Here is a 26,716-nt window from a genome sequence, read left to right as displayed (position 1 = left end):
GTCTGACCTCGGAACTGGGCAAACATGGATCATAACTTGCCTGCTTATCGATTAGACAAAATAGTTGTCGACGGAGTTGATGTAGGGTGTCGGATGTGGGCTTAGGGTTTTTGAAGTGGGATTGAAAAGTTGACAGCCGTTCGATTATCGATTTCGATTTCCTTTTCTTTGGTTAATTTCTGGGTTATTTCTTGGATCAGCGAGGTTTTAGGAGAATATTCTGCTGGACAGTACTTTGGATCTACTTTTGGATACAGAAAATACAACTTCATCGATTTATTACGTCACAATAATCTCCCAACATCTACAAAACTTGCTTCCAACCACATCAGAATGATCTCTGCTTCTTCTTCCGCACCGCTCTCACCCCCCTCCTCCGACAACGAGGAAGACTCTAACCACCGCATTGTTCCCGGCCAACAAATCGACGCCGACGAAGATCTTCTCAACGAACTGCCCAACGACGTCGATTCGATAGAACTCGTCCAGCTTCGGATCTCATCGATCCCCGCCCTCCGTCTCGACCGGTTCACGCGGCTGCAAAGTCTCTGTCTGCGCGAGAATCTGATTGAGTTTATCGAAGGGCTTGAAGGGGTCGGGCCTAGTCTTGTCGAACTTGATCTGTACGATAATGCTATCGAGCGGATCGCGAATCTGGGACCGGAAGGCGAAGAGGACGAGGGCAAGTGGCTTAATCTCGAGAGCCTTGATCTGAGCTTCAACCAGATCAGGAAGATCAAGCACGTGTCGCACCTGCGGAATCTGAAGAACCTCTACTTTGTGCAAAACAGGATCGGCAAGATCGAGAACCTCGACGGATTACAGAGTCTTGTGAATCTCGAGCTGGGCGGGAACCGGCTGCGCGTGCTCGAGAACCTCGATAGCGTGCCGTCGTTGACGCAGCTGTGGGTCGGCAAGAACAAGATTACAAAGATGGCGAATCTGTCGCCGCTCAAGAATTTGAAGATTTTGTCGATCCAGGCGAATCGGATTACAAAGATAGAAGGGTTAGAAGATCTCGAAGCACTTGAGGAGCTCTACATTTCGCACAACGGGTTGACGAAGATTGAAGGGCTTGAGAAGAACCTGAATCTGCACATCCTGGACATCACGAGCAACGCGATCGAACACGTCGAAAACCTCTCGCATTTGCGCAATCTCGAGGAACTGTGGGCGTCGAGCAACAAGATCTCGTCGTTTGACGAGATCGAGGCCGAGTTAAAGGGGGTTGAATCCCTCGAGACGGTGTACTTTGAGGGAAACCCGATCCAGAGGGAGAATCCGTCGACGTACAGGAATAAGGTGCGACTTGCGCTGGGGCCGGGATTGAAGCAGATTGATGCGTCGATGATTACGGAGTCGCAGGCGAATATCAGATAGTGTAGATTTTCAATTATATTTAAAGCAATTGTATCAAAAGTCGAACAAGCAGAAGTAGAAAAGAAGAGTAATTTGTATTTGTATTTAGTCGATATCTGAGCTCATCGCAGACAATGAGCTGGTTGCGGCTCGCCTCGGCTTCTTCTCCGCATTGAATCAGCTCATCGCGTCGCAATTATTCTCACCACCTTCTCTGATAGAACCACAACAATGCTCAGGCGGCATATAGCAAAACATCTACGGACTACTGCTCCTCGTCATCTACTGAGCAGCAGCAGTCTACGTCAGATCAGCACCGCGCCGAGCAACCCCCCCGACGAAGAACTCGTCCCCGACGAAACCGTCTTCGACAACATCTTCCTCCGCGACGCCTGCACCTGTCCGTCCTGCGTCGACCCGTCGAGCAAGCAAAAGTCGTTTTCGACCGCGCAGCTGCCGACCGATACCTACATCAAGTCGCGCAGGGCCGTCGCCGACCCCGAGCACTGCGTCGAGATCACCTGGGGCGCGAGCACACAGCCGGATCATGTTAGTCGGTATCCGGTGTCGCAGCTAAAGACTTTCGGATCTCCCGTGCTGCGGTTCAGCAAGCACTGGGATTTTGCGCGGCCAGAGATTTTCTGGCATCAGAAAACGCTGAAGGAGAATTTGGTGGTGAGGGAGTATAAAGATTATCTAGAGAACGAGGAGGCGCTTGATGATGTCGTCTTGGGTCTCTACAGCTCTGGATTGGCGTTTGTCAAGGGTGCGCCGGCGGCCGAGAAGGACGCGGACGGAGAGATTGTGGTGGAGAAAGTCGCGAGGAAGATCGGGTATATCAAAGAGACCTTTTATGGCACGTCTTGGAACGTCAGGTCAATTGCGAATGCCAAAAATATCGCGTGAGTCAATGTGTTGTGTACTTTGCATTATTATTTCTACCAGCTAAGACTTCATCTAGATATACGTCTGTCAATCTCCCCCTCCACATGGACCTACTCTACTACGAGTCCCCTCCAGGCATTCAACTCCTCCACTGCATCGAAAACTCCGCGCAAGGCGGCGAGTCCGTCTACGCCGACTCCTTCCGCGCCGCCTACCTCATTCTCGAACGCGACCCCGCCGCCTTCTTCGCTCTTGCCACTTTCCCAATCACGTTCCACTACGACAACGACGGCTACCACTACATGCACACGCGGCCCTTGATCGAGCTCGATCCGTATTACAAAGAAGGCCACCCCTCGCTCCCGCGCGCGCGCATAAAATGCGTAAACTACTCGCCCCCGTTCCAGGGTCCGTTCGAGCACATGATCTCGCGCTCGTCGCTGGAGAAGCACACGGATCTGACGCAGCAGGGCGAGTTTCGGCAGTTTCTGAGAGCATACAGGATGTTTGAGGATATCATCAACGACCGCAGGGAGCAGTACGAAGAGAAGTTTGCGCCGGGGGATATCGCGCTGTTCATGAACAGACGGGTGCTGCACAGTCGGCGGGAGTTCAAAGTGCCGACTGATTCAGAGCAGCAGTTTGGGAGGTGGTTGAAGGGAACCTATCTCGACATTGATAGCTTTTACTCAAAGTTGAGAGGGACTTCTGGGCTCTGAGCTGTGCAGGGCACACTCTGAACGGATTAATGATACATATATGATGAACAATACTACATCTTCCTCGTAGATCTGATTAATAAACTAGGGCTTTCTGCACCGCGAACTTCTGATATTGAATCAATTAAAGTGAGCTCTAAAAGCACCAAAACTCTACTCACAACACAGCAACTTTTCTCAAAATTGGGGTGTAATTAAGCCGCACTGAATTTATTTCATGACTCTAACCGGCTATAAACTTTTGACCTCGACTTCAAGAAACCAATTTTTATTCTCATAGATACTCTTTCAATTGGCGCAGAAGCCTTCTTTTGTGTCAAAGATTAGAAATAGAGGCTACAGAGAAGAAGAAATGACTGCGAATACAGTCTACGTTCTCGATCTCGAGAGCGGGAACCTGAGGTCTCTGCAAAATGCGCTTGCAAAGTTGGGTTACGACGTGAAATGGATCAAGACTCCGGAGGACGGCCTCGACGAGGCACAGGTACGTCTGAATTAGCAGAATTGGGAGTAAGCAGTGCTAACGTGCTCATAGATTCTACTCTTTCCCGGCGTGGGAAACTTCGGGCACACGGTGGCTAATCTTCGACGGAGAGGGTTCGTCGAGCCGCTAAAGGCATATATCGCCTCCGGACGCCGGATCATGGGTATCTGCGTTGGCCTGCAGGCGCTGTTTACAGGTTCGACCGAGTCTCCGGGGGTTGAGGGCCTCGGAATTATTCCCGCCCAACTCGAGAAATTCGACGACTCCAACAAGTCGGTCCCTCATATCGGCTGGAACAGCGCCGCCGTCATTGACGAGGATAAGCAAGGGTTGTACGGATTGCGTCCGGATAGCAAATACTACTATGTGCACTCTTACCGAGCGAGTGTTGCTGCGGTCGTTGCGGCGGGGTGGACGGTCGCTACTGGAAACTACAACGGCGAGGAGTTTGTCGGCGCGGTGTGCAAAGACAACGTGTTTGCGACCCAGTTCCACCCGGAGAAGAGCGGTGTTGCGGGACTGAAAGTCCTCCGCGCCTTTCTGGAAGGCGAGGTTATTTCGAAATCGGCCGTCGAGGCGGCGGTGGGCGCGGTCGTCAAGCCCGGATTGACGAAACGAGTTATCGCGTGCCTGGACGTGCGGACAAATGACGATGGCGATCTTGTGGTCACAAAGGGAGACCAGTACGACGTTCGCGAGAAGAGCGCGACGGCGAGCACGGGTGGACAAGTGAGAAACCTCGGGAAGCCGGTCGAGATGGCCGAGCGGTATTATCTCGAAGGAGCGGACGAGGTCACGTTCCTCAACATCACCTCGTTTAGAAACTGTCCGCTGGTTGACACCCCCATGCTTGAGATTCTGCGGAAAACAAGCGAGACTGTGTTTGTGCCGCTCACGATCGGCGGTGGTATTAGAGACATCGTGGATCCGGACGGGACCAAAATCAGCGCGCTTGACGTCGCGTCGACGTACTTCCGCTCGGGAGCCGACAAGGTCTCGATCGGCAGCGACGCCGTGTTTGCGGCCGAAGAATTCTACGCCAACGGCGAAAAGCTGACGGGCAAGACCGCGATGGAGACTATTTCCAGGGCTTACGGTGCTCAAGCGGTCGTCATCTCGGTGGACCCTAAGCGGGTGTACGTCGACTCGCCTGATGCCACGACGCACCATGTGATCAAGACAGCGACTCCCGGTCCGAACGGTGAGGTCTACGCGTGGTATCAGTGCACGGTCAAAGGTGGACGGGAAACCCGAGACATGGACGTGATCCAGCTCGTGACGGCGATGGAGAAGATGGGCGCGGGCGAGATCTTGCTCAACTGCATCAACAAGGACGGAACGAACTCTGGTTTCGACCTCGAGCTGATCCAGGACGTCAAGGACGCGGTCTCGATCCCGGTGATTGCCTCGTCTGGTGCGGGAAAGCCGGACCACTTCCTGGAGGTGTTTGAGAAGACGACGACGGATGCCGCGTTGGGCGCGGGCATGTTCCATCGCGGGGAGTATAAGGTGTCGGATGTAAAGCAGTATTTGAGCGAGCACGGGCTTTTGGTTAGAAACGAGCTGGAGTTTTCGCTATAGTGCAGTTGTTATCTACTGTTTATATTCAAGAGTGTTTTATAATACATAATGAACCGCTAATACCGTATATCTTCGCATTGTAACAAGGAAGAGGGACCTGCGAACCGCTGATAGGGTTCTAAATGCAACGAAATCAGGTGTTTATGAGTGTGAGGCTCACAGCATCGCCTCCGAATCTGATATCAGCACCAGATACTCCTGTCTGCTTGCACCAAACATGGCCTTCTGATTCCGAGCGATCTCGCAGTTGGTGACCAGAAATACACAGTGCTTGATATTGCACTCTTGCTGTGAATATTGAAATTGGCGATTGCTGTTGCGCGGTGGTGGAGTTTGGAGCGAGAAACCACCCACCCCTTTGAAATCTCCCAGCCATCTTGAACTTCACGAATTCGATAAATCAATTCGGTCACATCTCTACAATATCTGTTTAATATAGTAAGTAGTAGCAAAGAGAATGGCATGCTTTTGGAAGAATCACTGGTATTAACGACTACACCGAAGGCCTCTGATGCTGGCCCAGCCAGTTTCTCGAACCCCCTCAATATCAAACATGGCTTCGTCAGTGAACGGTTCATCTTCAGCACGCGCATCACCGCAACCTGGCTCAAAGAAAAACAATGGCATCCAGCATTACGCGTCAATAAGCGGGACCAGCGGAACCCCGGCGGCGTCCGCCAGCGGCGGAACTACAAACACCACGCCGTCGAAACCCCAGAGACCCGCGCGTCGGATCGAGGTCGAGGCACTGATGAACGATTTCCGGCGCGTGCTGGGCGACAAATGGGCGCGTTATCGGGAAGTGATTACGAATTTTCTGATTGGGAAGCTGACGAGGACGGAGCTCGAGGAGGAGCTCGGGGAGATTTTGGAGAAGAGTATGGTGCGGATGCATAACCAGTTCTTGCTGGCGAACCTCGCAAACTCGCTGCGTGATCCGCCGCCGTCGACGAACGGACTTCCGGTGTGGAGTACACGGAGGAAAGATGGACCGCTGAGATCGAGGATGTCTGGAGATCCGATTATGGCCAGACTGAAATCTGAGATCATGGGGTTCACCCCGCGAGAACGAAGACGGATAAAAGCCATCACAAGGGTAGGTTTACATGTTTTGCTATGAACTTGAGTGTTTTCCTGTCTACTGAGCTGATTATGTTTTGTTTAGGACGCGGGAAAGAAAGGACCGATACCATCGACTATCATCCTCACCAGACGGGCCAAGATGCCTGCTGTTCCTGTCATCAACGACAAAGACAAATCAAAGACAAGTACGCGAGCATTCCACCACACTGTGCTTAATAATTACTAACAAATCTTTTATTTTCAGACATATCCCAAGACATTATTCAAAGCTACCACTTACCTCTAGCCTCTGAATCATACGAACTCCCAGACGCCGACGCCCTACGCACACGACTGCTCGGCATCGCGTACGAGCACGGCTTACTCGATGGCATCTCAGACGAGGTGCCGGATATCATCCTTGCCGGGCTGGAGTATCACCTACGGGACTTTCTGCAGCAGATTTTTAACCGAGTGCGGCCGACTATGCACAAGAAAGTATCTGATCTGCCGTTTGTATCGCTCACGCCTGCTGCACAAGACAGCCAGGCCGGCAAAGACGCGGCCGCGAATAAAAGCGACCGGAAACCTACAGAGAATAATTCGAAGGAGAGAAAGCGCAAGTTCCAGCATCTGGATGATGACAACATCATCACTGCCGAGGACATGGCATTAGCGCTCGAACTCGTACCTCACAGCATCGTCGAGCCCAGCGGGCCTCTCTACAGACTTTACGACGTCATGCTACGGGACGAGATCGATGACGCGCGGCCAGACCAGAGCTCAGCAGATTAGTCTGCGGTCCACAGATTTTCTGGTGAAGTACTAATTTTTGAGAGCGACAGACATTATTATTAGGGATCTTTGTATATATTCCTTTCCTCCCTTTCCTTCCTTCCCACGCATTGAACCGCCTTTTAATCTGTTTTTTTATCATCGTTGAGATGCGATTTGTATTCTTATTTTCTTTCTGGATTGGGTCGGTGTCGTATAGCAGGGTACAGTGTATAGTAGACTTTGTAGTTTTTGATAACGAAGTGCCATACTTTCCATATGCTTAATAGTTTATAAAGAGGTTCTATTTTCTTATTTTAGGATCTAAGTAACATTCACTTTGTCATCGGAGGAAGTGAAAGCGGATATCCAGGATTCTTCATCCGAAACACAAACATCAGCGCGCTAAACAAGCACCAGATGATCGTCGCCCACGTCAAGACCGACAACAGCTGTCTTGTGCTATCCTTAATTCTCGGCGTCTTGATCGAGAGGGAGATCGCGCCAAAGGCAAGGAACGCATAGAGCACGGCTACAACCTGCGTCTCGAAACCGTACTGCTGCTGGAAACCTGGGGCGACGTAGGATACTCCTCCTTCCTTGTTTCCCGCGACATAGGGCGTGTGACGGATGTTGTTGAACATGTGGCCGGAGGTGAACATCAAGATTGCGACGAGAGAGATACCCGCCCAGAGAGTGCGCGATTCAAAGAAGGGCTTGAGGATCGGGTAGAGGTAGCGGATGAAGAGGCCGATGGCAACGAGGCCGGTGACGGCCTGGCCGATCTTGCTGTAATCTCTTGGTTTGTAGATCGTGATGCCTACTCCAGGGACGTGGGACTCAATGAACCGAGCAACTGAGCCAGGCATGTCAACCCTGTATTGAAAAGCGGGTTAGTAAAAGAACTCGCCAGATGAAGATGAGGGTAGATCAACGTACACTCCATGAATCTCGTAGACAATAGGAGCCGCAGGCCCAGCGTTCTCACCAACAGTAGGTCCATACAACCACACATTCGGCGCAGTCTTCAATCCCAAGCTCTGGAACGTCCGCTGTCCGTCCACGAAATCCAGCACGGCAAAATACAACCCGTCGCCCGACTTGGGGTGTTCCTTACTCCACGACTGCGCAACGAGATGGTAATCCGGTGCGAATTGCCGGCACAGCTGGCATCCCATTGACGGCGACTCGGCCGTGAGCAAGACAACGACAGCATAGTCTCGCGGCGCGGAAATCACGTCGCCAAAGTTCTTGTCCGTCAGCCGGATCAGGCCTGGGTTTATCGAGCTCGACTTGAGCAGCTTGTCCATATATGTCGAGTCCCTTTCCGGCGCGGCACTCACGACGCACGCAAAAAGCGCCGCCAAAAGCAAAACACAGAATTGAATCGTCCGCATACTGTGGAGGTCCTTCTTTTGAACTGTTTTCTAAACCAATTGTCCGCGAATCCTGCGAGAATCTGTTGATCGAATAGGCTCCTTCTCTGGCTCGAGCGCGATTTGAACACGTACCTTCACCATCTGCCTCGAACGCGGCCCCTCTAAAACACGTGATATAGTCCGGGTAAATTAATATGGTGACGTAAGTCGGTGATGCGCTGCGGTTGACCGGGCGACGGACTCAAAGTTACCCGGCTGAGGCTGCGAAGGGAAAACAAAAACATAAACAAATGCTGCCCGTACTCGTTTGACTATTCATACAATACTCAATCTGCTCACGACAATGACAACTATGGACTTAGCGGAGTTGAGTAGAGTAAGATGAATGACTGTTTCTTGTTTCATTGATCTATGGCTAACAAGAATCGCAACAGACAAGTCTTGCAAAGTACATCGCGCACAGCGATTCAGTGACCGCTGTATCGCAGTGCGACTTTGATAATCAGATGAGGATGAGCGAAATACGGGCGACTAAGCTAGAACAAGAGAAGACTATGCTGGAGGAGGCAAACGTGATACTGCGGGACGAGATCAAGCTGGCCAGGAAAGACTACGAGAAAATGTCTAGCCGGCTTCAGAAATCAGTCGATCGGATCTCGAAAGAGCTGGCAGAGTCGCAAGCATATGCAAACAGCGTTTCTTTGCAAAACAGTCAGATATCTGCTAGATTGGAGCAGACTGAGAAGAAACTACTTGCCGCGACACAGCGAGCGCAGGAGCTTTCGGAGAAGCTTCTTGCGGACTCGAACGAGATTGCGACAGAGATGGAGAAATCTCACGAGTTTCAGAACGTGCTGCTCGAGGAGAAGTACAAGTACAAGGCGCTTTTGGAGGAGAAACTGAAGATGGAGAGTGAAGTCACGCGGCTGAACTTGGAGCTCAAGAGTGTGCGCGACTCTGCTAGCGGCAAGCAAAAGAGCTTGAAAGAAACCTCGGCACTGGAGAAGAAGCTCAGGGACGCAGAGGAGAAGGGCAAGGCAAAGGACGAACAGCTGGCTGAAGCAAAGTCTGAGATTACGATGTTGAAGGCACAGGTTAAGGAGCTCGAGTCAAAGAGCAAGTCGCTCCAGAAGCAGGTTTCCGCGCTTGGTGCGGACTCTGCTAACGAGTGCAAAGCTACCGATAAATCGGACAAGAAGGAAATTAAGGAGATGGAGAAAAGATATAAGGACGAGGTTGCGGCACTCAAGACGCAGCTAGAGAAGCAAACAGTGCTGACGGAGAAATCACAAAAGGAAGTCTCAAAGGTTAAGGATCAACAAGCTGCTCTACAGAAAAGGCTTGAGACCGCGCAGAACAAGCTCAAGATATCTGCAACAGCAACGGCGACAGCAGCCGCAGGAAAGAAAGGCGGTAAGAATGCGCCAGCTCCTGCATTACCGACCGCACGACTGTTGTTTACTCCAGAGACTGAAAAAGATGCTCGTCAAAAGCGTGGCAAGCAGAGCACTACGCTTCAAGACAAGCCTGTTGAGAAATCCACATTTTCAATGACGCCTTTCTTGGCTCGACAGACTTCTATTGCACCACTGAGTCCTGTAGATTCGAATGCAGCCGAAGGCGCTAGAGCCGCGCGCCGGTCTATGATCGGTGTGAAGCCTATGCGTTTGGCTATGACCAAGGAAGCCGAGAGTGCACCACTTTCTGAGCACGAGAGCGAGGAGCATACAGAGCAGGAGAGTGCGACCGAAGGTCGATCGGTCGATGCAGATGAAAACACGACAGTCAGCGCAGAGAAGACCCGCAAGCCTGTTGCGAAGCAGTCTATGGCGCCTTCTACCGCTGCCAGTCTCGCTGCACTGGTATCTGAGGAGCTGAGCAACCCCACAACTTCAGCTGCTATGCAAAAGAAGAAGAAGCGGAAATTGGGAGTCGCGAGACCGCCTACATTGTTCGACGCCGCGCAGGAGGAGACTGAGCAAACTGCGCCGAAGCGGACAAAGGTGGTTGGCTTTGGTATTCCGAAGGTTGCAGCTCCGGTTGCGCAGAGATTCACCGCTGGAAAAGCAATTAGTCCGTTGAAGAAGAGGAATGAGAACTTGCGGGATATGTTCAAGCTCTGAGCTGTTGATTTAATAGTTTGTGGCTTTTCGTTTGGTGGATGGTTTTGCTTTGATATATCCGACAGTCTTATATTGTACTCAAGAATGATAGTTATAATTCACCGCTAGTAGAACCCCTTTCAAGTAACTGTCTATTCAACACAAAATAAGAGTCAAGAATAAGACAAAAACAAGACTCCCCGAACAGAGCCAAGCAGAGCCAAGAGGAGCGAACTCAAGACAAAGAGGCCGCTGACGTAACAAGCGGGAAATCCGATGTCAGCATCCTCGGAGCCGAGCCTGGCGTAAAAGCCTAAGTCCGGCACAAACCCCTTTAAACCAAACCTTAAACCGCCGTTCCCCGCCTTTCTGGGTCTCGAGACCAACTCTCGCTGGCATCGCAGATCGCGTGTTTATAAGCTGGTTCGTAGCTGCCTGTTCCTGAAGTTTCTGTGTGTTTGTGTTGTTGAGGCTTCTGGCTTGGAAATGAGACCAAATTCTTCCTGTTCTTGTTCTTCATCTGCTTCGTTATGTCCTCGGCATCCGACAGCGGTCTCGAATCAGGGCGCTCTGGGGAGCAGCAAGATCCTGAAAAGCGGGAGCCCTCCCCGCCACCGCGGTCTCCACCGCTACTCATGGATCTTGACAGCGGCTTAGTTGGATGGGAAAGCCCCGACGACCCGCTCAATCCCAAAAACTGGCCTTTATCAAGAAAATGGAAAACAATGATCCTAATCATCGTCTCCTGCTTCATGCTGCCGATGACCTCAACCATGTTTGCCCCCGGCGTCGGTGATGTCATTGCTGAGTTTGGCGAGACCAGTTCTTTACGGCAGACGCTTTTGATTTCTATCTACGTGCTTGGGTTCGGATGGGGTCCGATGATGCTTCATGCGCCGCTAAGTGAGCTCTATGGACGCAAATACGTCATTCTAGCTTCTAATTTCTGCTTTTCAATGTTTAATCTCGGCTGCTCGCTCAGTAGAACTAGCAGTGCATTTCTTGCGTGCAGATTCATGGGCGGGTTTCTGGGTTCGGCTGGCATGGTTGTTGGAGGAGGTGCTATTTCTGATATGTTCCAAAGAGAGAAGATTGGAAGTGAGTACCCACCCGACTACACGGATCGCAGCATAAGAGCGTCTACTAACGTCGTCGTTATCAAGAGGTTTCATCTGCATTTGCACTAGGACCGCTTATGGGTCCCAACCTGGGCCCAATAATAGGAGGCTTCATGACCGAGAACGTCGGCTGGCGCTGGTGTTTCCGGCTGCTGCTCATACTTGGCGTGGCCGTATCCTTGCTGTTTTTCGTCCTCGCCGAGGAGTCGAACCCTTCGGTTCTGCTACACTATAAGACTAAAAAACTGAGAAAGCAACTGCAAAGACCAGAGCTGATCTCGGTATATGAAATCAACAACAAGCGGACGCATCGCCAGGTGTTTTGGTTTGGCATTTCAAGACCGCTCGCGCTGCTTTGTACCTGTCCTAGCGTTACCTTTCTGGGCTTGTACACTGCCATCGCGTTCTCATTTCTATACATCTTTCTTACGACAGTTCCCCGAATCTACCATGACCTATACGGCTTCAGTCCTGGTATCGTCGGTCTGTGCTATCTAGGCATGGGAGCCGGCCAACTCGCCGGCATCCTCACTGTCGGCAACACAAACGACAAACTAGTAAACTACCTCACGAAAAAGAACGGCGGCAAGCGGGAACCCGAATTTCGCCTTCGCCCGCTTTTTCTCTCCTGCATTCTCCTCCCCGTCTCGATGTTTTGGTACGGATGGGCGGTCGAGTACAGAGTCCACTGGTTTGCAGTCGTAGCGTCGATGTTCCCGCTCGGCCTCGGTATGGTCGCGAGTATGATCCCGATCCAGACCTATCTGATCGAGGCATATGCGCCATTCGGTCTAGCTGCGAGTGCTACGGCTGCGGGAAACTGCTTCAGAATGACCGCAGGTGCGTTCTTCCCTTTGGTTTCGGCTCCGCTGTTTAACTCGCTCGGCCATGGATGGGGCTGCTCGTTGCTGGGATTTTTGGCGTTGGGCTTATGTGGTGCTATGGCTATCGGGTTTGTATATTTTGGAAAACGGTTACGAGAACGGTTTCCGCCTCGCTTGTGAGAGATTAATTAATTTCTTAAACTACTATACATCTCAACTGCTTGTAAACTACCTCCGTCCTCCTTTTCTAATGCTAGGCGGCTGGCTTCACCTCGTTACCTTCAAAAGACTCTAGCAGTTGAGAACAGTATTCCCGAACCGGAGGTCTTAGCTTGCCCAGGTACCTAAATCACGGTGAAAAAGATTATTAGCCTTCAGTCCATAACTCTGAGAACTATATGAAAGTGGGAAAACATACTGTAGCGCAAATCTGCCCAACTTCTGACGATCAGGATCGTTCAGCAAAATCCGGAGCTTATACAACATGTCCCGGGTAAGCTCTGGTAAATCTGACAAGAACCGTAAAAAAACTTTGTCCTTGACGTCTAGGAATGGGATCACGCTGTCCATGATCTTCATCGTCCATATGATGTATGCCGAGTTCTCTGCTGTAAGGGTGCCGTCGGTGCCCACAGGCTTGGTATCCTCATCTTCCGCTTTTGTCTCGCATTTTTGCTGTTGCTGTTGCTGCTGTTGTTTGAGCTTCATTTTGTCGTTATACCACTCCTCACTGAGCCACATAATTGCGACCTCCACTCGCTCTCGGAAATTCGCAATCACGTATTCATAAAGCTTCTCCCTGATATGCCGCGCCATAGTGTCACTAAGTTGCTCGATCTGGCTCTCAGACATGCCCTCAGTCTGCACGGCAGGGATCCCTCTCGTGCCCAATCTCGCGAGCAAAACCACCCAGATATCGCCTCGCAGGCCGACGCTGTTGAGATCCGCTAGATCTTTGGCGTTCTTCTTTGCTTCGTTGTCTTCAAAGATCGTGCGCTCGATGTCCTCGCCGGCAAGAAACAGCCGCTCGATGCAGTCCTGGAACGTTGCAATTCGTTCTTCGTCGGTCATTTGCTCCCGGGCAGCTAGCGCAAGTGCGTCCATCTCGGGCGAATCCTCTCGAAACTCATTGATGTAGGCGTCGTCTTGTTGCGGATTCGGTGGCTTGCTGGCAACAACGGGTTGGAATTGATCAATTAGGGCCTCAGGGTTGTAATCGTCATCGTCTTCTTCTTCCTCGTACTTTATAGCCGGTGCAGGAGGTGCAGATGCTGGCTGACTCGCAGGCACTGGCGTGGGTGAAGCAGACTTGATCGGATCTGGAGGTTCATATTCGTCAGGCTCGTAGTCGTCATCGTCATCGTCCATATATGGCGGATCAATAACCGCCGCGGTCGACGGAGCTGCCGCCTGCTCGATCGACTTCTCTAGACTTCCGTCGTCCTCGATCTTGATGATATTCGGAGGCGGGTAGAGTTTGCTGTACCGTGTCTGCACCGCCTTCACGGCCGCGTCGACGACTTGCGGGCTATTTGCCGTCATCCCAGCAAGAGCAATCTCAGCCAGCACGTCGAGCGGGAGCGCTTTGACGTCAAAGTTTCTGCTGGGTATTTTTGTGTCGATCAGGGTGTACAGACTGGCGTAGGATTTTACTCCGGTTTCAGTGGGAGGACTGTGTGAGTCTGTTCGTGGTCGTTTGGAAGGACTGTCGATTGTGGAGTCTGCGGACCGCTTACGAGTGATTTCTTCGGGTGAGAGATTCTTGAATTGCATCAGCTGGTTCAAATACAGGTGTATCCGAGGTCCATATTGGCTAGAAATCGCAGGAGTCCTAAAACACATCACTATTAGCAGCAAGATTCAAAAAAAGTTTTGAGAGGTCAGATGTACGTACTTCATCATATTTCCCAAAAGAATCCGCAAGTTCTTCTCGATACACCGCAGCTCGAGCTTGAGCTTTGCAGGATTTGTCGTGGCATAGTCGGCGGACAGAGGGTCGAATGAAAGAATGCGTGTCAGGATTTTGTTTACAGTGGTTGAACGAGTTTTTAAGAGTACGCCGAGCGCGTACAGCGTAGCGCTGAGGATCGACTCGTTGCTAAATAGTATCAATAGACCGTCCTTGGAAGTAGTAAATGAAGATTCAAGTATGCGGTAGAACTTACATAGCATGATCGTAGAATACGTCTAGCAACCGGTCCAGGTAGCCTTGGCCCTCAGCCTCCAAGCTGTTCAGATGAAGTAACGGATGATTGAGCGGCACTGAAGTCAGAGAAGCATCCGACGCATCCACGAGCTGCAAATATCTCTGTTAGCAAACGCGAAAAGACAGAAGAGGAAAGCACCATCAGGCGCAAACGTCGGGCAAGCCCAGCAAGCGCTATTGACGGAATCAATAAAAGTCTACGTACCCGTGGATCCTTGGCTCCCGCAGTCTGAGCTGCTACGATACGCTGGACGAATTTTATACAAGCCAGACTGAGACCGACGTGGCCTTTGTCCCATAGCTCGATCACCCTCAGCTTGATTGCGAGCATCTTGTTCCAGACGTCGTCGGCTGTCTTGTGTGTGCAACTAAAAGGGTTAAGCTCGGCATCAGTCATTGTCTTTGCTCCCTGCCAGCAGAGAAAAGAAACTACAAAGAAAGCATAATAGAACCAGAACTCACACGTAGCTGTATATAAGAGGGTAGACTAAGGCCGCGCACGGAATTGAGCGCTTTTGCACCTGCAGATCATCGTCGTTTACCAGGATCTCGATCGTGTCTAAGCACGACAGCGCGAGCTGCTCTTTCTCGAGCTGGTCTACTGAAGTCGACGAGAATCCTTCGGCCAAAAAAGAAGCGCTCCATAACCGCAGGGCAGACTCTGGCTTTTGCGCGATAGGCAGGATGCCCTTGATGATTTGGGGGTAGAAGGAGGCGTCTTGAGATACGAGCTGTTTAGCGGAATTCAGCTGATCGATCTGCTGCTCAACTGTGAGCTCCGCCATCGCGCAGGATAGATAATCAGCAAAAGATAAAGCTGTAGACTGCTGTTCCAGTAGTGATTATGTGCATGGACTATGCTCCCGCTCTGGATAGTTGACTTGCGCAGATGTTCGGGCTGCGATGCTATTGTGTGGATGATTTTTATTTACTGGTCTGGACCCTAACCGCGGTGAGGCTGGGGAAGTTGCGCGCTCCGTCGAAGAATTCGCACGATCACGAACGAACCCTTCTGTCGACAGCAAAGCTCACTCCCCGGTTAGATCTGCCAGCGACCCCGGATCCTGTTGTTGGAGTGCGATAAAGCGACTGTGTCGTGGTCAGACTATTATATGCACAGCTGGATCATTCTTCTGACATCTTCTTCTCTCGTTCGCTGCAGCCCGCGTTTTTGCTAACCCCGAGTCTGGCGCCTCGGCCAGGCCCTGTGTGCTGTATTCTACGATGAGCGTCACAAATCATCCCGGCGGCGTCGGCGGGACGGAGTCTCAGGAGATTGTGCAGTCGTCAAAGGCTATGGTTTCACAGCCTCCGACGATCCCGCACATCTCTGAGAATTTCATCCCACTGTCGGTCGTGGTAACAAAACTGGTGGAAAATACATATACGGATCTAGTGAATCTGCTCGACACTTTACCAGCCTCGAACGATTTTACGAAAAAGCGAAAGCTGTTTACGTTTCTGATACACGCGCGACAGCAATTTATCAAACTATTGGTTCTCGGGCAGTGGGCTAAGAGTGCGAAGGATATCTCGAAAGTTATTGATGTGGTAGCGTGGCTGAACGGCCAAGCCAACTGCTTCAGTAATGCTGTCATGCAATTGCAGATGGTCAAACATGGACTCGGTGGTGCTCGGTATGTGTTGTGTTGTGTTGTTTCACTACTGCAGATGTTCAGTTGATGTGTGGTCGTGCTAACCACCGCTGGCTATAATCAGGTTACGAAATCCAGACATTGCAACTGCCTTGGAAGTCCTTGTCGTTGGAGAGCCGCGGTTATCTACAGTACGCTGATTTGATTTCATTTTTGGCATGCTGTACTGGAGACCTGGCTAACGCTCATGCTCCAATAGTTTAATTTTATACCACCAAAGCCACTCACTCCACGACAAATCCTCGACGCTCTACACGATCTCAATGTCCTCTTATCCCTCCGTTTATCCTCCAGCAAAGGTCTTCCGCCACAGTTTCGAAAATTCAAGATCGCAGACGGACGGGCAACGTTTACAGTCGACGGTGAATTCGAGGTTGATCTAGGGATCGCGAGCGAGGAGCCAAACGCACAGTTTTTCCTGATTGAGTTTAGATTTATATTCAAGCCAGAGTCCACTGTCACTCCTGCAATCCGGATGACGTTAGAGAGGGTTGGAAATGAGATTTTGGCAACAAAAGGAATGAGAGAATTATATGATTATTTGCGTATGTGACAATATTCCTCTTGCACCTGATGAGCAAGGCGTGGCTAACTATATACAGATAACTTCACATTGTCCTACAAGCTCTTAATATTAAATCAACAGTTTGGAAAGTTGGCATCAGGAATATGGGCCGGAACCCTTTCGATAACCCACTTTCCGGAGCGACAGGTTATTGTGATCAACTACTGGACTGAACTGCCGGGCCGCAAGTCGGTAGCGGAGTTTGGAATATTACAAGCGCGGGTACTTGGAGTGCGATGGCTTCCTCGTGACTTCCCGCATGAGACGTTCTCGATTGATCAAGACGATATTTCGGCACAGAAAGCGCTATCGCAGATGCTGATAGTCCACATCCAGCAACTTCTACATACGATTTACACAGTATTCACTGCATCACCGATACATTCCGTTCTTCCGAATTTAATAGTTCCGGTTGATGATCTCAAACTTCGGATTGAATTAACACCCAGTTCGACGACGTACCTGACTGTTGAGCATCTGACGGGACGAATGATTCTTCAGGGCTCAACAGACCTGATACAATCAGCAGAGAAGACTCTGAATGCTCAGACAGATCTGAACCTCGCGCCACAGATCCTTTGTAATCTACGGCACTTGTCAGTACAGCGAGAGATCGAGGACTTTGCGAAAGCGGCGGATTGGGAGATTGTCAAAGTGTCAAACATCAGAGCCGAAGACATCCGGCAAAAGTACGGAACAGGAGTTCGACAGATCACCACGATACGGCAACGGGACTGGATTCCGGCATGGTTCGTGGTCGTCACGATCTCGGACAGTGCTGTCAATCTATGGCTCACTGAATTGCAGCCTGCTGACAGTGGCTGGAGGATTGCGTTCAACGAGGCAATTGATGGGGCTGCTTTGGAGATTTTGTATTCGGCAGAGAAGCTTGCAGAGCTGGCTACGTTAGCGTCGGCAAGAATTACGTTCCACGTTATTGCTTCATGCATGGAAGAGCGAAAGGTTTCGTACGAGCTAATACGACCTTCGTCCAAGTCGTCTTCTGAACTCGGATATACCTCCCTACAGTTTGATTTTTCTTCTGTTGCGAAGCTCTCATGGGCCCGGTCGATATTCAAGCTTGATTTTATACCGGCCGCGTCGCCGTCTGAAAAGAGTACGGTTATCGTAACTGGAAGCATGGAGCCGTCGGCTGCGCTAAAGTCGGTGTCTGCGAGCTCGTCCGATGTCGAGATCGACTTGGTGAACGGCAAGTTCAGTCTAAAGTTTAGCGTTCCTCCGGCTTCTGAGGTACTGAACTTGATGCTAGATCGCCTAGGACGGATAGAACGAGCGGTGAACTTCATCAGAACTTTAGAGTCGTATGCTCTGGAAGTGCAAGAAGTGTCGTTGAGCCGGATCAGCTTTGTCTATGCACCTGGGTTGACGATGGTGATTTCGATTGATGCCGAGGCGCGAATGATGCTCAGTCTGGATAAGAACAGTCCACACCGGCGGATACAGTTTTTCCTGCAGGATGTGCTGGACAATGATGGTCTGAAGCCGCTGATTGTTTTACTGAACGCGACGCTGCCGATACTGAAGGCAGCGAGCATGATTGACGCCGGCGAGGTTTACTTTCTTCCTCGCAGTGCGCGGAAGTTTCGGATAGTGTACCAGCAGCAAAAGCACGCGATCGATATCTATCTCCGGGACAAGAATCAGCGGAAGATGGCGTACATTTCCGACGCGAGCAGCAGCGGAGAAGCCGGAAGTGCGTATCAGCGCGCGGAGAAGTGTAACGGTATTTGGAACACGAGCTCTGCAGGGGTGGTTGGATTGGAAGTCGGAGTTGCGTGTGAGATCGCGACGGCGGAAGAGGTTCTGATGCGGATACACAAGGCGATTATGTCGTGAGCCGAAAAGCAAAAGGAGTGGTAGTTTGTTTGATTGTCTTTTTTGGGCGTGGTTTGTTTTATTTGGATCCACCTCTCTTTTTTTCACAGTCATGTATGTGTGCGATACGTTAAGTCGGTAATTTGATGATGTATTATAGTCCTATGTTTGAGTTTTGCTATTGTATAGAATGAAAGTGCGTAATATCTGATAAGAAGTGATGATGTCAGTGTTCTGAGGTAGATTATGCCAAAAACCATGCAGCACGCGTCAGGGGTCGGCCGCCCGATTGGGACGGATGTAAATAAAAAAAGAGAGTTTTGCATACTGTTATGCGGCGATGTGGCGTAACTGTGGGATGTGTTGGATGGATATGCTGGTAAGGTAAACAAAGGTTGCTGGGGTAGATTTGCTGCTTTTGACCTCAGCGCCGGCAATTGCTGGAGAGAGGAGAAATGAAGATAGCTTATTGAATTAGTAGATAGAAAGTACAATATTAAATCATTAAACACGAACAACAGCACTTGCGACGAAGCAATCATCAGAATCATACACACAGAAGAGCGCCCCTAACCGACAGAGAAAATTCAAAATACGCCGCAGCCACATTAACAGAGGCTCTGCGTGCATCTCCACAGGCCAAACCCTGCGAAAACCTGCTTTCCTGTTTGTTTGATATTGTTTATAGATTGATTATTCTGCGATAGAACAGAAGAGCTCGAGGATCTAGAGAACGACCTCTATATAACCCTCGACTCGCTGCCTGTCCCCTTGCATCACATCACATCACCTCCCCCTTCGCTCGCTCACACGCTCCCCACCTCCACCCGCCCCTTGCATCGCGTTCACCTTCCGTTTCCCACCACAATTTACAAACGTTGTCATGCACTCGTCGGCGTCGACGGTCGACCTACTCAAAGGGATGAAGGGGATGAAAAAGCAGCCGCATGGCGAGAACTCACACCCCGAGAAGGATAAAGTGCGAATCCAGATTCTGCGAAGTGAGATCGGTAAGCTGCTTCTTTCTGCCGCTTTGCTTCTTCCAGCGCTCAGCACTCAGCACTCAGCACTCAACTTCCACATATATCTACTCTTGCTAACCATCTACTCTTATTCTCCATCCCACAGCCCAACGAAGTCTGGAACTAATGAGTCTCGAGTCGATCGCAAAGCAACTGCCAAAGGCCACCCTCCCGCCTCTCGGCCGGTCCACCTCTCCCGAATCCCTCTCAGACTCCCCTATCAGCAGCTCGTCAAACTCTCCCACTCTTCTCAGCTCACCCGACCTCAACGATGGTGAACAGCAGGGATTGCCACAGACCGGTGCTTCCAGCAACAACAAGCAGCAGCAACGGATGTCGTACCAGTTCAGCCCGGAGGAGTACCGGATCTGCTATGAGCACGCAATGAGCGGAAGCACACAGCAGCAGCAACAGATGACGGTCAGCAATACAAGCACGACTCGTGCAATCGAGCATTTACATAGCATCATAGACTCGCTAGAGCGAGACCGGAGTCTGCAAGCAGAAAGAGCTAAGGAGGAGCGGCAACGGCGGGAAGCAATCTCGCGCAAGTTTGAGTCACATATGGAGCAATTCCAGCGTATACGGCATGAGAACGATATGTTTAATAAGATCCTGGACCGGAGAGACCGCAAGATTGCCGAGCTGGAGACGAAAGCGCAGAGTGAGAGTAAGATACGTCAGGAGAGAGAGCAAGAGCTGAAGGAGGTTAGCGGCCGCATTCGCGAGCTGGAGCGGGAGGTGGCAAAGGAAAAAGAGATGAGAGCAAAGGAAGAGGAAAAGAGATTGCAGGCCGAGGCGAGCTACGAGACGCTGGCGTCTAGCACGAAGGCCATTAATACTCGACTCCGAGAGGACGTCAATGGTCTCAAGAGTGAGGTGCAGAAGATTGCGGAAACACGAGCACAAGATCAATTGAAAATAAGGTCGCTCAGTGACAATCTCTCAGAGATGTCTGCAGAGAAGGCGAAGCTGATTGAGGCTCATGAGGCAATTCAACTTGTGCACACCGAGAAGCTCACGACTATGAAGCAGCAAATGAGTGAGATGCAGGAGAAGGTCAACAAGAGTGTGTCAAACGACGAACAGCTTTTAAAGCAGGTGAAAGCAGAGCTGGAGAAGATGCGGTGGATGGGCCGAAATTCAGCTAGCGGAGGCGAGGATATATCAGCATAGGTGTAGAGGACAGCTTCATTCATAGATTTCCATCTTTTCTTCAGTGTGTCATAGTTCATAGTTTTCAGTCTTCTTTAAGGTAATAATCGGCCAATAAACTGCTTTTCAAGGATCAATCACTCATTAGATGCCCCGAACAGCTAAATAGCAAGTAAAATGAGCAAAAGCAAACCTCCCAACGCAAATCCTTATCGCCAGCAGAAATGACGTCGATAAAGTTTAGCGAACGTTGAGTCCGAACCGAGAAAAATTCAAAAAAGAACATCGGTGAACGCATTGCTGTTTGGATTCTGAAGTCGCTCTGCTCTGGCGTTATTTGGACTGACAATTATAAGTTTGTTCGACTATGCGCTGATTGTTCTTTAAATTTCATTGGTTTGTCTTTCTTTTGTTTCGAGCAAAGAGAGAGAGAAGTGGGAAAGAAAGAAGAAGATGGCGTCGAAATTGGGGGTTTCGAGGATAGGAAGTAGTTTCACGACACGAATATGCAGTCAAGTCGGACACGGCCTCACACGGAGTTACATCTTACACACCAGAAGCTCAATCTATGACGGCGACGCAGGATTCTACAGGTCTGGTGGACCACTGATACATCGAATGCGGTTGGTACGTTTTATCTCGTTTCCTTGCGTTTCCTCTTCGGAGATTGCGGTTTTGAACTGACGATTGCGGTGTACATTGAAGGCTACGATCAGCCAGGCGATATTGGAATCCTTACAACAGCATAGGGTGATTCCGGATGGTGAGAATTTTCTGTCTGTATTTGTGGCGGGGTGAGACTGCTGACGTTTCTTGATGCATGTAGTGGTCGACAGCTTTGTTCCTTCGGCGTGAGTCCTCCACTCTATTATTCTTATTGAAATATTGCAGTAAACTGACAATGAACTACATAAAGTCTTCTCTCGGTTGATTACGAAAATGATCATCACGCAGCACTGGGCAACACCCTCAAATACAGCGAAGCCAAAGATCAACCGCGATTCACCATAACCCCTATCGACGAACCCGAAGTGGCGCCCTCTCCCTCTATATTTTCGCAAGCTCCAAAGTACACAATCGTGATGACGGATCCAGATGCAGTCGTGCAGATCCCAGCTGCTGCCGAGAGTGCGAAGGAGACAGAGAATGGGGCGGGGAGAGGACTCGTGCAGGGACACTTTGTGCACTTGGTGATCTCTGGAGTGCAGCTTACTCCACTGGGATCCACGCTTGAGCCAGCAGAGGTTGACAGTAAAAACGGTCAGCATTTACTAGAATACGTGCCGCCGGACGTGCCGGCCGTCATCACCAGCTCATCTACACAGATCTCGTCGCCGTCGACGGTGACGAACGTCGACGGAAGCACGAGTCCGAGCCGGAGCAGCAGTGCAGGATCAAAGACCGCGGCGCCGCCTCGGAGACATCGATATGTGTTTTTACTGTTTCGGGAAGACACACGGCAGTCTCCGCGTCCGCCGGGCGCGAGGATGCATTGGGGATTTGAGGATGAGAGCACAGAAGAGAAGTTGAGCGAGACGGATACAGCGGCGGCGCTGACGACGACGACGCGCAGGACGTCGGGGGCGAGAGAATGGGCAAGGCTGTATGGACTTACACTTGTCGGTATGTGGTTCTGTGTTTGTGTTTCTGTGAAGAGGAAATATGCTGACATTATCGACTGCAGGGGCGAATTTCTTTTATCTGGAATAGAGGCTAGGTTATCTTCCTTTCATGTATATATACACCATCAATCTACAGTCATATCTCTTGTGCAGTGCAGAGCCGTAGACTGTGAATGCTGTATTTCTAAAATAGGAATAATTGAGCGTGATCGACAACCACGAGCTTGGGCTTAACTTTGGAGGTGATGTGAATCGTGCCTGGGTTTGGTGGTATCTGGACATATCCAAACGTCTTTATTGTCAGATGCTTACCAGAATACAGCAGATTCTCATCTACTTTTCTACAGAAGATACTGATATAAAAGACAAGAGTAAACAAACAACAGGAACGAGCGGGTTGTTTACAGAAGGTGTATTAGGGCTGCCGTAGAAGGAAGAGAAAAACTCTAAATTTGCCAGTGAACTTCGGACGCGACTCTTCTCGCACTCTCCTCGCCCGACTTTGCTCTCTTCCCGTGCACAAATCAGCCCTCTGCAGCTCGGAAGCATACAAACCAGGTTAAACCACACAGGATAAACATGACTTCGACCTTTGAGGACCTGATCCCGGTCGTCAACAAGCTGCAGGACCTGGTGTTCAACACCATCGGTACCGACACGATCGATCTTCCGCAGGTTGTTGTCGTGGGCAGTCAGTCTTGCGGCAAGAGCTCGGTGCTCGAGAACTTGGGTTAGTGTCCCCGGTGGTTTTTGTTTTATGTGTTTTTGGTTTCTGGAATTGCTTGTTTCTGTTGGATTTGTTTGTCCGTCGTTGCTGCGCAGAGCGAAGAGCGCCGTGCGGTTTCGAAATTGTTTACATGGCAATCCCGGGTCTTCCCGTTGTATCAATATTCCCGCCCAGATGCTCTGCTCTTCTATGACAGCAGTTTTATTTTGGATCACAGGACAGTAGACGAGACCAAAGCAACTGATTTGGACGCTGATTGCTGACGATTCTTCTAGTTGGCAAGGATTTCCTTCCGCGCGGCACCGGCATCGTCACGCGGCGCCCTCTTATTCTCCAGCTGATCAACATCCCGTACTCCTCACCTTCCACGCTCTCTCAACCACCACCTCCCGCGCCATCGTCCACGACCGCCTACGATCCCGCCGGCGATCTTTCGACCGCGACCACTCGGACTACGAGCCCGCGCCAGGAAGAGTGGGCCGAGTTCTTGCATGTGCCGGGACGCAAGTTTTACGACTTCACCGAGGTCAGGCGCGAGATTGAGAATGATACGGTGCGCATCGCTGGTAACAACAAGGGGATCAATAAGACGCCTATCAATCTCAAGATTTTCTCGCCTCATGTGCTCAATCTCACGCTTGTGGACTTGCCCGGTTTGACCAAGGTTTGTGTCGATTTTCTCGATTACAAGAAGTTTGCGGAACGCTAAAACATAGATTTAGATTCCCATCGGTGATCAGCCGACCGATATCGAGAAGCAGACGCGTGGCTTGATCAGCGAATACATTACCAAACCCAACAGTATCATTCTCGCAGTCTCGCCAGCAAACGTCGATCTCGTCAATTCCGAGTCGCTCAAGCTTGCCCGCCAGGTTGACCCGCAAGGCCGACGAACGATTGGCGTGTTGACGAAACTTGATCTGATGGACCACGGCACGAACGCGATGGATATTCTGTCTGGACGGGTATACCCGCTCAAGCTGGGCTTCATCGGAGTCGTGAACCGGTCACAGCAGGATATTCAGGTCAACAAGAGTCTGCAGGATTCGTTGCAGGCCGAGCAGGATTTCTTCCGAAGCCATCCGGCGTACAGGAATATTTCGTACCGATGCGGCACGCAGTACCTGGCCAAGAGCTTGAATAACACGCTGATGGCACATATCCGTGAAAAGCTGCCGGATATCAAGGCGCGGTTGAATACGCTTATGGGGCAAACACAGCAGGAGTTGGCGTCGTACGGAGAGCCGCAGATGACTGGATCGGGAAATAATGTGAGCCAACAGTTTTTGATTATTTGAGCTGAATGGAAAATTCTAACTCTCTGTAGGGCGTTTTGATTCTTCAGTTGATGACAAAGTTTGCGACGAGTTTTGTGGCTTCGATTGATGGTACGTCGTCGGATATTTCGTTGAAGGAACTGTGTGGAGGAGCGCGGATCTACTACATTTACAATGATGTGTTTGGCACACAATTGGGCCAGATTGATCCGACGTCGAACCTGTCGGTGCACGATATCCGGACGGCGATCCGAAACTCGACGGGCCCGCGGCCGTCGTTGTTTGTGCCGGAGCTTGCGTTTGATTTACTGGTGAAGCCGCAGATCCGGTTGCTGGATCCGCCTTCGCAGCGATGCGTGGAGCTGGTATACGAAGAGCTGATGAAGATCTGTCATACCTGTGGCGGACACGAGCTGAGTCGGTACCCGAAGCTGCAGTCGAAGATAATTGAGGTTGTGAGCGATTTGCTGCGGGAGCGATTGGGGCCTACGTCGAAGTACGTTGAGAGCCTGATTGCGATTCAGCGGGCGTACATCAACACGAAGCACCCGAACTTTCTTGGCGCGGCGGCGGCGATGTCGAGTATTTTGTCGAGTCGACAGGAGAAGGAGAAGAAGGCGCGGGAGGCGCAGCGGAAGCTTGAGCGGATGGAGGTCAAGAAGGCGGTATTGAACGGCGAGGGAGCGGCGGATGGTAAGCATTCCCCCCCAGTCGAAGGACAGCACCATAATCATCATCACCAGCATCAGCATCATCAGCATCAGCATCAGCGTCAGAGTAGTAGGAGCAGCAGTCAGCGGCCGCGAGCAGATTCGAATGCGAGCGAGGCGTCGATGAGTCAGAGTATAAGCAACGGCAATGGCAATAACAACGGCAATGGCAGCGCGAAAGACTCGAACTCGTCGTTGATGAGTTTTTTCTTTTCGAAAGAGCATGGACATCATGCGCAAGCTGCGGCGACGACGATGGCTGGTGGTGTTGGAGCTGGTGCGGGTGAGAATGGCGATGGGGTAGGAAGTAAATCAAGCTCACATACTCGTGCGGATCTAGGTTCCTCTACTCCATCGGCAGAGCAGCAGCAGCAGCGACATCAGCAGCACGGCGCGCGGCAGTCGGATGCGTCCGAGGATTTGACGCGGGAGTTTGAGCAGATGAGCATGACGAACGCGCAGGCGTCGTCAGCGTCGCCGTCGCCGTCGTCGTCGTCGGGATTCATGCAGCAGCACGGAGGGATGACGGGCACGTTGGGCGCGATCAACGGGGAAGAAGGCACGCTGTCTGAGCGGGAGCAGTTGGAGACGGAGTTGATCCGCCGGCTGATCAACTCGTACTTTTCGATTGTGCGGGAGACGATCCAGGACCAGGTGCCGAAGGCGGTGATGCATCTGCTTGTGAACTACAGCAAGGAGACGATCCAGAACCGGCTTGTGTCTGAGCTGTACAAGGAGGCGCTGTTTGAGGAGTTGCTGCAGGAGGACGCGGCGATTGCGCAGGAGCGGCAAAAGTGCGAAAAGATGCTGCGGACGTATACGGAGGCGGCGCGGATCATCAACGAGGTGGTGTAGACGAGTTAGCTGATGCTATAGCTTGTTGTGAGTTTTTATTGTGCAGTGTTTCATATATCTATATATACATATCATATACTTTTTCTTTGTTTATATTTTGAATTATATTTATACCAAAAATACAGAGTCGGAAGATAAGCGGAGAGAAGGCTGGAAATTGACGGAAGGGGGTTGGTCAGTCTGGGCCCTAACCCGAAGAATGCGGTGGTACTGCAGAGTAGCCGGGGGAGGAGGAGAGAAGAGGCGCGGGAGGGGAGAAGAAGCAGGGGGGAGGGAAGGGAGAGGAGAGGAGGATGAAGAGAAGGAGAGGTGAATGAGGAGGAGAGATGGAGATGGGGAATGAAGCGGGCGGGTGTTCGAGGCTCGAGATATCACATACTTCAGAGGGCTGGTCAGGCGGCGATAATGTCTTAAGAGCGGATAAAGAGCCGGCCCACGCAGGCAGAGGAAAGACAGCAGTCTGCTGGTGATGTACAAGTGCTCTAGTTCTCTACAGCACACGCACTCTGATACTGCACAGCACCCCAGCGCAGCAGCAGCGGTGCCGGGACAGCAAAGAGTACTCTGAAGGTGGGATGAAGCCCAGATTAGAGCTCATCGCGGCCGAGATGAGCAGATGTGCGCACCGCCACCCTGCGCCGCACGCCTAACCCTACGGACGTGGCTGTGCCGGGAGGGCGCCAGGTCCGGGCGGGTACGGCTGGAGGAGATGGTGGTGATGTTGATTGTTGTGGGTGTTGATTTGTAGTTGTTTTTGTAGAATATATCATGAAGAAACAAGCAGAGATACAACAGAAAA

At 51.0% G+C, this 26,716-nt stretch overlaps 12 protein-coding genes across 12 annotated transcripts; 10 read left to right on the top strand and 2 right to left on the bottom strand.

Annotated features, from left to right (window-relative positions):
• The first annotated feature begins 148 nt into the window (after window positions 1–148).
• On the top strand, window positions 149–1,434 carry BZA70DRAFT_278833 (protein phosphatase PP1 regulatory subunit sds22). The gene has a single exon (XM_064912669.1). The coding sequence runs from the start codon at window positions 334–336 to the stop codon at window positions 1,378–1,380; it is 1,047 nt and encodes a 348-aa protein (XP_064768035.1). The 5' UTR covers window positions 149–333; the 3' UTR covers window positions 1,381–1,434.
• A 61-nt stretch (window positions 1,435–1,495) lies between these two features.
• On the top strand, window positions 1,496–3,077 carry BZA70DRAFT_295488 (taurine catabolism dioxygenase TauD, TfdA family-domain-containing protein). Its single transcript, XM_064914489.1, has 2 exons — window positions 1,496–2,261; window positions 2,321–3,077. The coding sequence occupies exons 1-2, from the start codon at window positions 1,591–1,593 to the stop codon at window positions 2,961–2,963; spliced, it is 1,314 nt and encodes a 437-aa protein (XP_064768034.1). The 5' UTR covers window positions 1,496–1,590; the 3' UTR covers window positions 2,964–3,077.
• Window positions 3,078–3,179: 102 nt separating this feature from the next.
• Window positions 3,180–5,128, top strand: BZA70DRAFT_306817 (imidazole glycerol phosphate synthase-like protein hisHF). Its single transcript, XM_064914815.1, has 2 exons — window positions 3,180–3,447; window positions 3,499–5,128. Exons 1-2 carry the CDS (start codon window positions 3,316–3,318, stop codon window positions 5,026–5,028), a joined length of 1,662 nt encoding a protein of 553 aa, XP_064768033.1. The 5' UTR covers window positions 3,180–3,315; the 3' UTR covers window positions 5,029–5,128.
• A 453-nt stretch (window positions 5,129–5,581) lies between these two features.
• Window positions 5,582–6,885, top strand: BZA70DRAFT_289646 (transcriptional regulator of RNA polII, SAGA, subunit-domain-containing protein; the record flags this gene model as incomplete). The annotated part of the gene is made up of 3 exons (XM_064914134.1): window positions 5,582–6,124; window positions 6,194–6,296; window positions 6,356–6,885. The coding sequence occupies 3 exons, from the start codon at window positions 5,582–5,584 to the stop codon at window positions 6,883–6,885; spliced, it is 1,176 nt and encodes a 391-aa protein (XP_064768032.1).
• Window positions 6,886–7,155: 270 nt separating this feature from the next.
• BZA70DRAFT_167934 (uncharacterized protein) lies at window positions 7,156–8,594 on the bottom strand. Its single transcript, XM_064909849.1, has 2 exons — window positions 7,804–8,594; window positions 7,156–7,740 (listed from the first exon to the last, which is right to left on the bottom strand). The coding sequence occupies exons 1-2, from the start codon at window positions 8,259–8,261 to the stop codon at window positions 7,200–7,202; spliced, it is 999 nt and encodes a 332-aa protein (XP_064768031.1). The 5' UTR covers window positions 8,262–8,594; the 3' UTR covers window positions 7,156–7,199.
• Window positions 8,587–10,366, top strand: BZA70DRAFT_289644 (uncharacterized protein; the record flags this gene model as incomplete). The annotated part of the gene is made up of 2 exons (XM_064914133.1): window positions 8,587–8,619; window positions 8,678–10,366. 2 exons carry the CDS (start codon window positions 8,587–8,589, stop codon window positions 10,364–10,366), a joined length of 1,722 nt encoding a protein of 573 aa, XP_064768030.1.
• A 352-nt stretch (window positions 10,367–10,718) lies between these two features.
• BZA70DRAFT_278825 (synaptic vesicle transporter) lies at window positions 10,719–12,497 on the top strand. The gene is made up of 2 exons (XM_064912668.1): window positions 10,719–11,443; window positions 11,509–12,497. The coding sequence occupies exons 1-2, from the start codon at window positions 10,876–10,878 to the stop codon at window positions 12,465–12,467; spliced, it is 1,527 nt and encodes a 508-aa protein (XP_064768029.1). The 5' UTR covers window positions 10,719–10,875; the 3' UTR covers window positions 12,468–12,497.
• On the bottom strand, window positions 12,498–15,381 carry BZA70DRAFT_278821 (uncharacterized protein). Its single transcript, XM_064912667.1, has 6 exons — window positions 14,956–15,381; window positions 14,699–14,861; window positions 14,453–14,583; window positions 14,182–14,385; window positions 12,706–14,118; window positions 12,498–12,631 (listed from the first exon to the last, which is right to left on the bottom strand). Exons 1-6 carry the CDS (start codon window positions 15,276–15,278, stop codon window positions 12,541–12,543), a joined length of 2,325 nt encoding a protein of 774 aa, XP_064768028.1. The 5' UTR covers window positions 15,279–15,381; the 3' UTR covers window positions 12,498–12,540.
• On the top strand, window positions 15,382–18,860 carry BZA70DRAFT_278820 (mediator complex subunit MED14-domain-containing protein). The gene is made up of 4 exons (XM_064912666.1): window positions 15,382–16,130; window positions 16,213–16,279; window positions 16,348–16,693; window positions 16,751–18,860. The coding sequence occupies exons 1-4, from the start codon at window positions 15,718–15,720 to the stop codon at window positions 18,568–18,570; spliced, it is 2,646 nt and encodes an 881-aa protein (XP_064768027.1). The 5' UTR covers window positions 15,382–15,717; the 3' UTR covers window positions 18,571–18,860.
• Window positions 18,861–19,012: 152 nt separating this feature from the next.
• Window positions 19,013–20,885, top strand: BZA70DRAFT_278818 (uncharacterized protein). The gene is made up of 2 exons (XM_064912665.1): window positions 19,013–19,559; window positions 19,678–20,885. Exons 1-2 carry the CDS (start codon window positions 19,433–19,435, stop codon window positions 20,745–20,747), a joined length of 1,197 nt encoding a protein of 398 aa, XP_064768026.1. The 5' UTR covers window positions 19,013–19,432; the 3' UTR covers window positions 20,748–20,885.
• A 54-nt stretch (window positions 20,886–20,939) lies between these two features.
• BZA70DRAFT_278815 (uncharacterized protein) lies at window positions 20,940–22,848 on the top strand. Its single transcript, XM_064912664.1, has 5 exons — window positions 20,940–21,353; window positions 21,432–21,489; window positions 21,553–21,577; window positions 21,643–22,349; window positions 22,411–22,848. The coding sequence occupies exons 1-5, from the start codon at window positions 21,180–21,182 to the stop codon at window positions 22,434–22,436; spliced, it is 990 nt and encodes a 329-aa protein (XP_064768025.1). The 5' UTR covers window positions 20,940–21,179; the 3' UTR covers window positions 22,437–22,848.
• On the top strand, window positions 22,825–26,214 carry BZA70DRAFT_167853 (dynamin GTPase). Its single transcript, XM_064909848.1, has 4 exons — window positions 22,825–23,078; window positions 23,351–23,739; window positions 23,798–24,346; window positions 24,403–26,214. The coding sequence occupies exons 1-4, from the start codon at window positions 22,928–22,930 to the stop codon at window positions 25,915–25,917; spliced, it is 2,604 nt and encodes an 867-aa protein (XP_064768024.1). The 5' UTR covers window positions 22,825–22,927; the 3' UTR covers window positions 25,918–26,214.
• Window positions 26,215–26,716: the final 502 nt, after the last annotated feature.

This window comes from Myxozyma melibiosi (genome assembly GCF_037950935.1).
Source record: "Myxozyma melibiosi strain Phaff 52-87 chromosome Unknown BZA70scaffold_6, whole genome shotgun sequence".
Classification (NCBI taxonomy): Eukaryota; Fungi; Ascomycota; class Lipomycetes; order Lipomycetales; family Lipomycetaceae; genus Myxozyma; species Myxozyma melibiosi.
Note: the sequence above shows the minus strand (reverse complement) of the source record. Positions and strands in the feature narration are given on the sequence as shown.

Bases quoted from the DNA above. Each gene is read 5' to 3' on its own strand.
- BZA70DRAFT_278833 (XM_064912669.1), top strand. From the start codon at position 334: ATGATCTCTGCTTCTTCTTCCGCACCGCTCTCACCCCCCTCCTCCGAC.
- BZA70DRAFT_295488 (XM_064914489.1), top strand. From the start codon at position 1,591: ATGCTCAGGCGGCATATAGCAAAACATCTACGGACTACTGCTCCTCGT. The intron at 2,262-2,320 runs GTGAGTCAATGT...GACTTCATCTAG, and splicing joins GCGAATGCCAAAAATATCGC to ATATACGTCTGTCAATCTCC.
- BZA70DRAFT_306817 (XM_064914815.1), top strand. From the start codon at position 3,316: ATGACTGCGAATACAGTCTACGTTCTCGATCTCGAGAGCGGGAACCTG. The intron at 3,448-3,498 runs GTACGTCTGAAT...ACGTGCTCATAG, and splicing joins ACGGCCTCGACGAGGCACAG to ATTCTACTCTTTCCCGGCGT.
- BZA70DRAFT_167934 (XM_064909849.1), bottom strand. From the start codon at position 8,261: ATGCGGACGATTCAATTCTGTGTTTTGCTTTTGGCGGCGCTTTTTGCG. The intron at 7,741-7,803 runs GTACGTTGATCT...TTTTCAATACAG, and splicing joins GTCTACGAGATTCATGGAGT to GGTTGACATGCCTGGCTCAG.
- BZA70DRAFT_278825 (XM_064912668.1), top strand. From the start codon at position 10,876: ATGTCCTCGGCATCCGACAGCGGTCTCGAATCAGGGCGCTCTGGGGAG. The intron at 11,444-11,508 runs GTGAGTACCCAC...GTCGTTATCAAG, and splicing joins CCAAAGAGAGAAGATTGGAA to AGGTTTCATCTGCATTTGCA.
- BZA70DRAFT_278821 (XM_064912667.1), bottom strand. From the start codon at position 15,278: ATGGCGGAGCTCACAGTTGAGCAGCAGATCGATCAGCTGAATTCCGCT. The intron at 14,584-14,698 runs GTACGTAGACTT...AGATATTTGCAG, and splicing joins CGGGAGCCAAGGATCCACGG to CTCGTGGATGCGTCGGATGC. The intron at 12,632-12,705 runs GTATGTTTTCCC...ACCGTGATTTAG, and splicing joins TTGGGCAGATTTGCGCTACA to GTACCTGGGCAAGCTAAGAC.
- BZA70DRAFT_278820 (XM_064912666.1), top strand. From the start codon at position 15,718: ATGAGCGTCACAAATCATCCCGGCGGCGTCGGCGGGACGGAGTCTCAG. The intron at 16,131-16,212 runs GTATGTGTTGTG...GGCTATAATCAG, and splicing joins CATGGACTCGGTGGTGCTCG to GTTACGAAATCCAGACATTG. The intron at 16,694-16,750 runs GTATGTGACAAT...AACTATATACAG, and splicing joins AGAATTATATGATTATTTGC to ATAACTTCACATTGTCCTAC.
- BZA70DRAFT_278818 (XM_064912665.1), top strand. From the start codon at position 19,433: ATGCACTCGTCGGCGTCGACGGTCGACCTACTCAAAGGGATGAAGGGG. The intron at 19,560-19,677 runs GTAAGCTGCTTC...TCCATCCCACAG, and splicing joins GATTCTGCGAAGTGAGATCG to CCCAACGAAGTCTGGAACTA.
- BZA70DRAFT_278815 (XM_064912664.1), top strand. From the start codon at position 21,180: ATGGCGTCGAAATTGGGGGTTTCGAGGATAGGAAGTAGTTTCACGACA. The intron at 21,490-21,552 runs GTGAGAATTTTC...TGATGCATGTAG, and splicing joins GCATAGGGTGATTCCGGATG to TGGTCGACAGCTTTGTTCCT. The intron at 21,578-21,642 runs GTGAGTCCTCCA...AACTACATAAAG, and splicing joins GACAGCTTTGTTCCTTCGGC to TCTTCTCTCGGTTGATTACG.
- BZA70DRAFT_167853 (XM_064909848.1), top strand. From the start codon at position 22,928: ATGACTTCGACCTTTGAGGACCTGATCCCGGTCGTCAACAAGCTGCAG. The intron at 23,079-23,350 runs GTTAGTGTCCCC...CGATTCTTCTAG, and splicing joins CTCGGTGCTCGAGAACTTGG to TTGGCAAGGATTTCCTTCCG. The intron at 23,740-23,797 runs GTTTGTGTCGAT...ACATAGATTTAG, and splicing joins ACTTGCCCGGTTTGACCAAG to ATTCCCATCGGTGATCAGCC.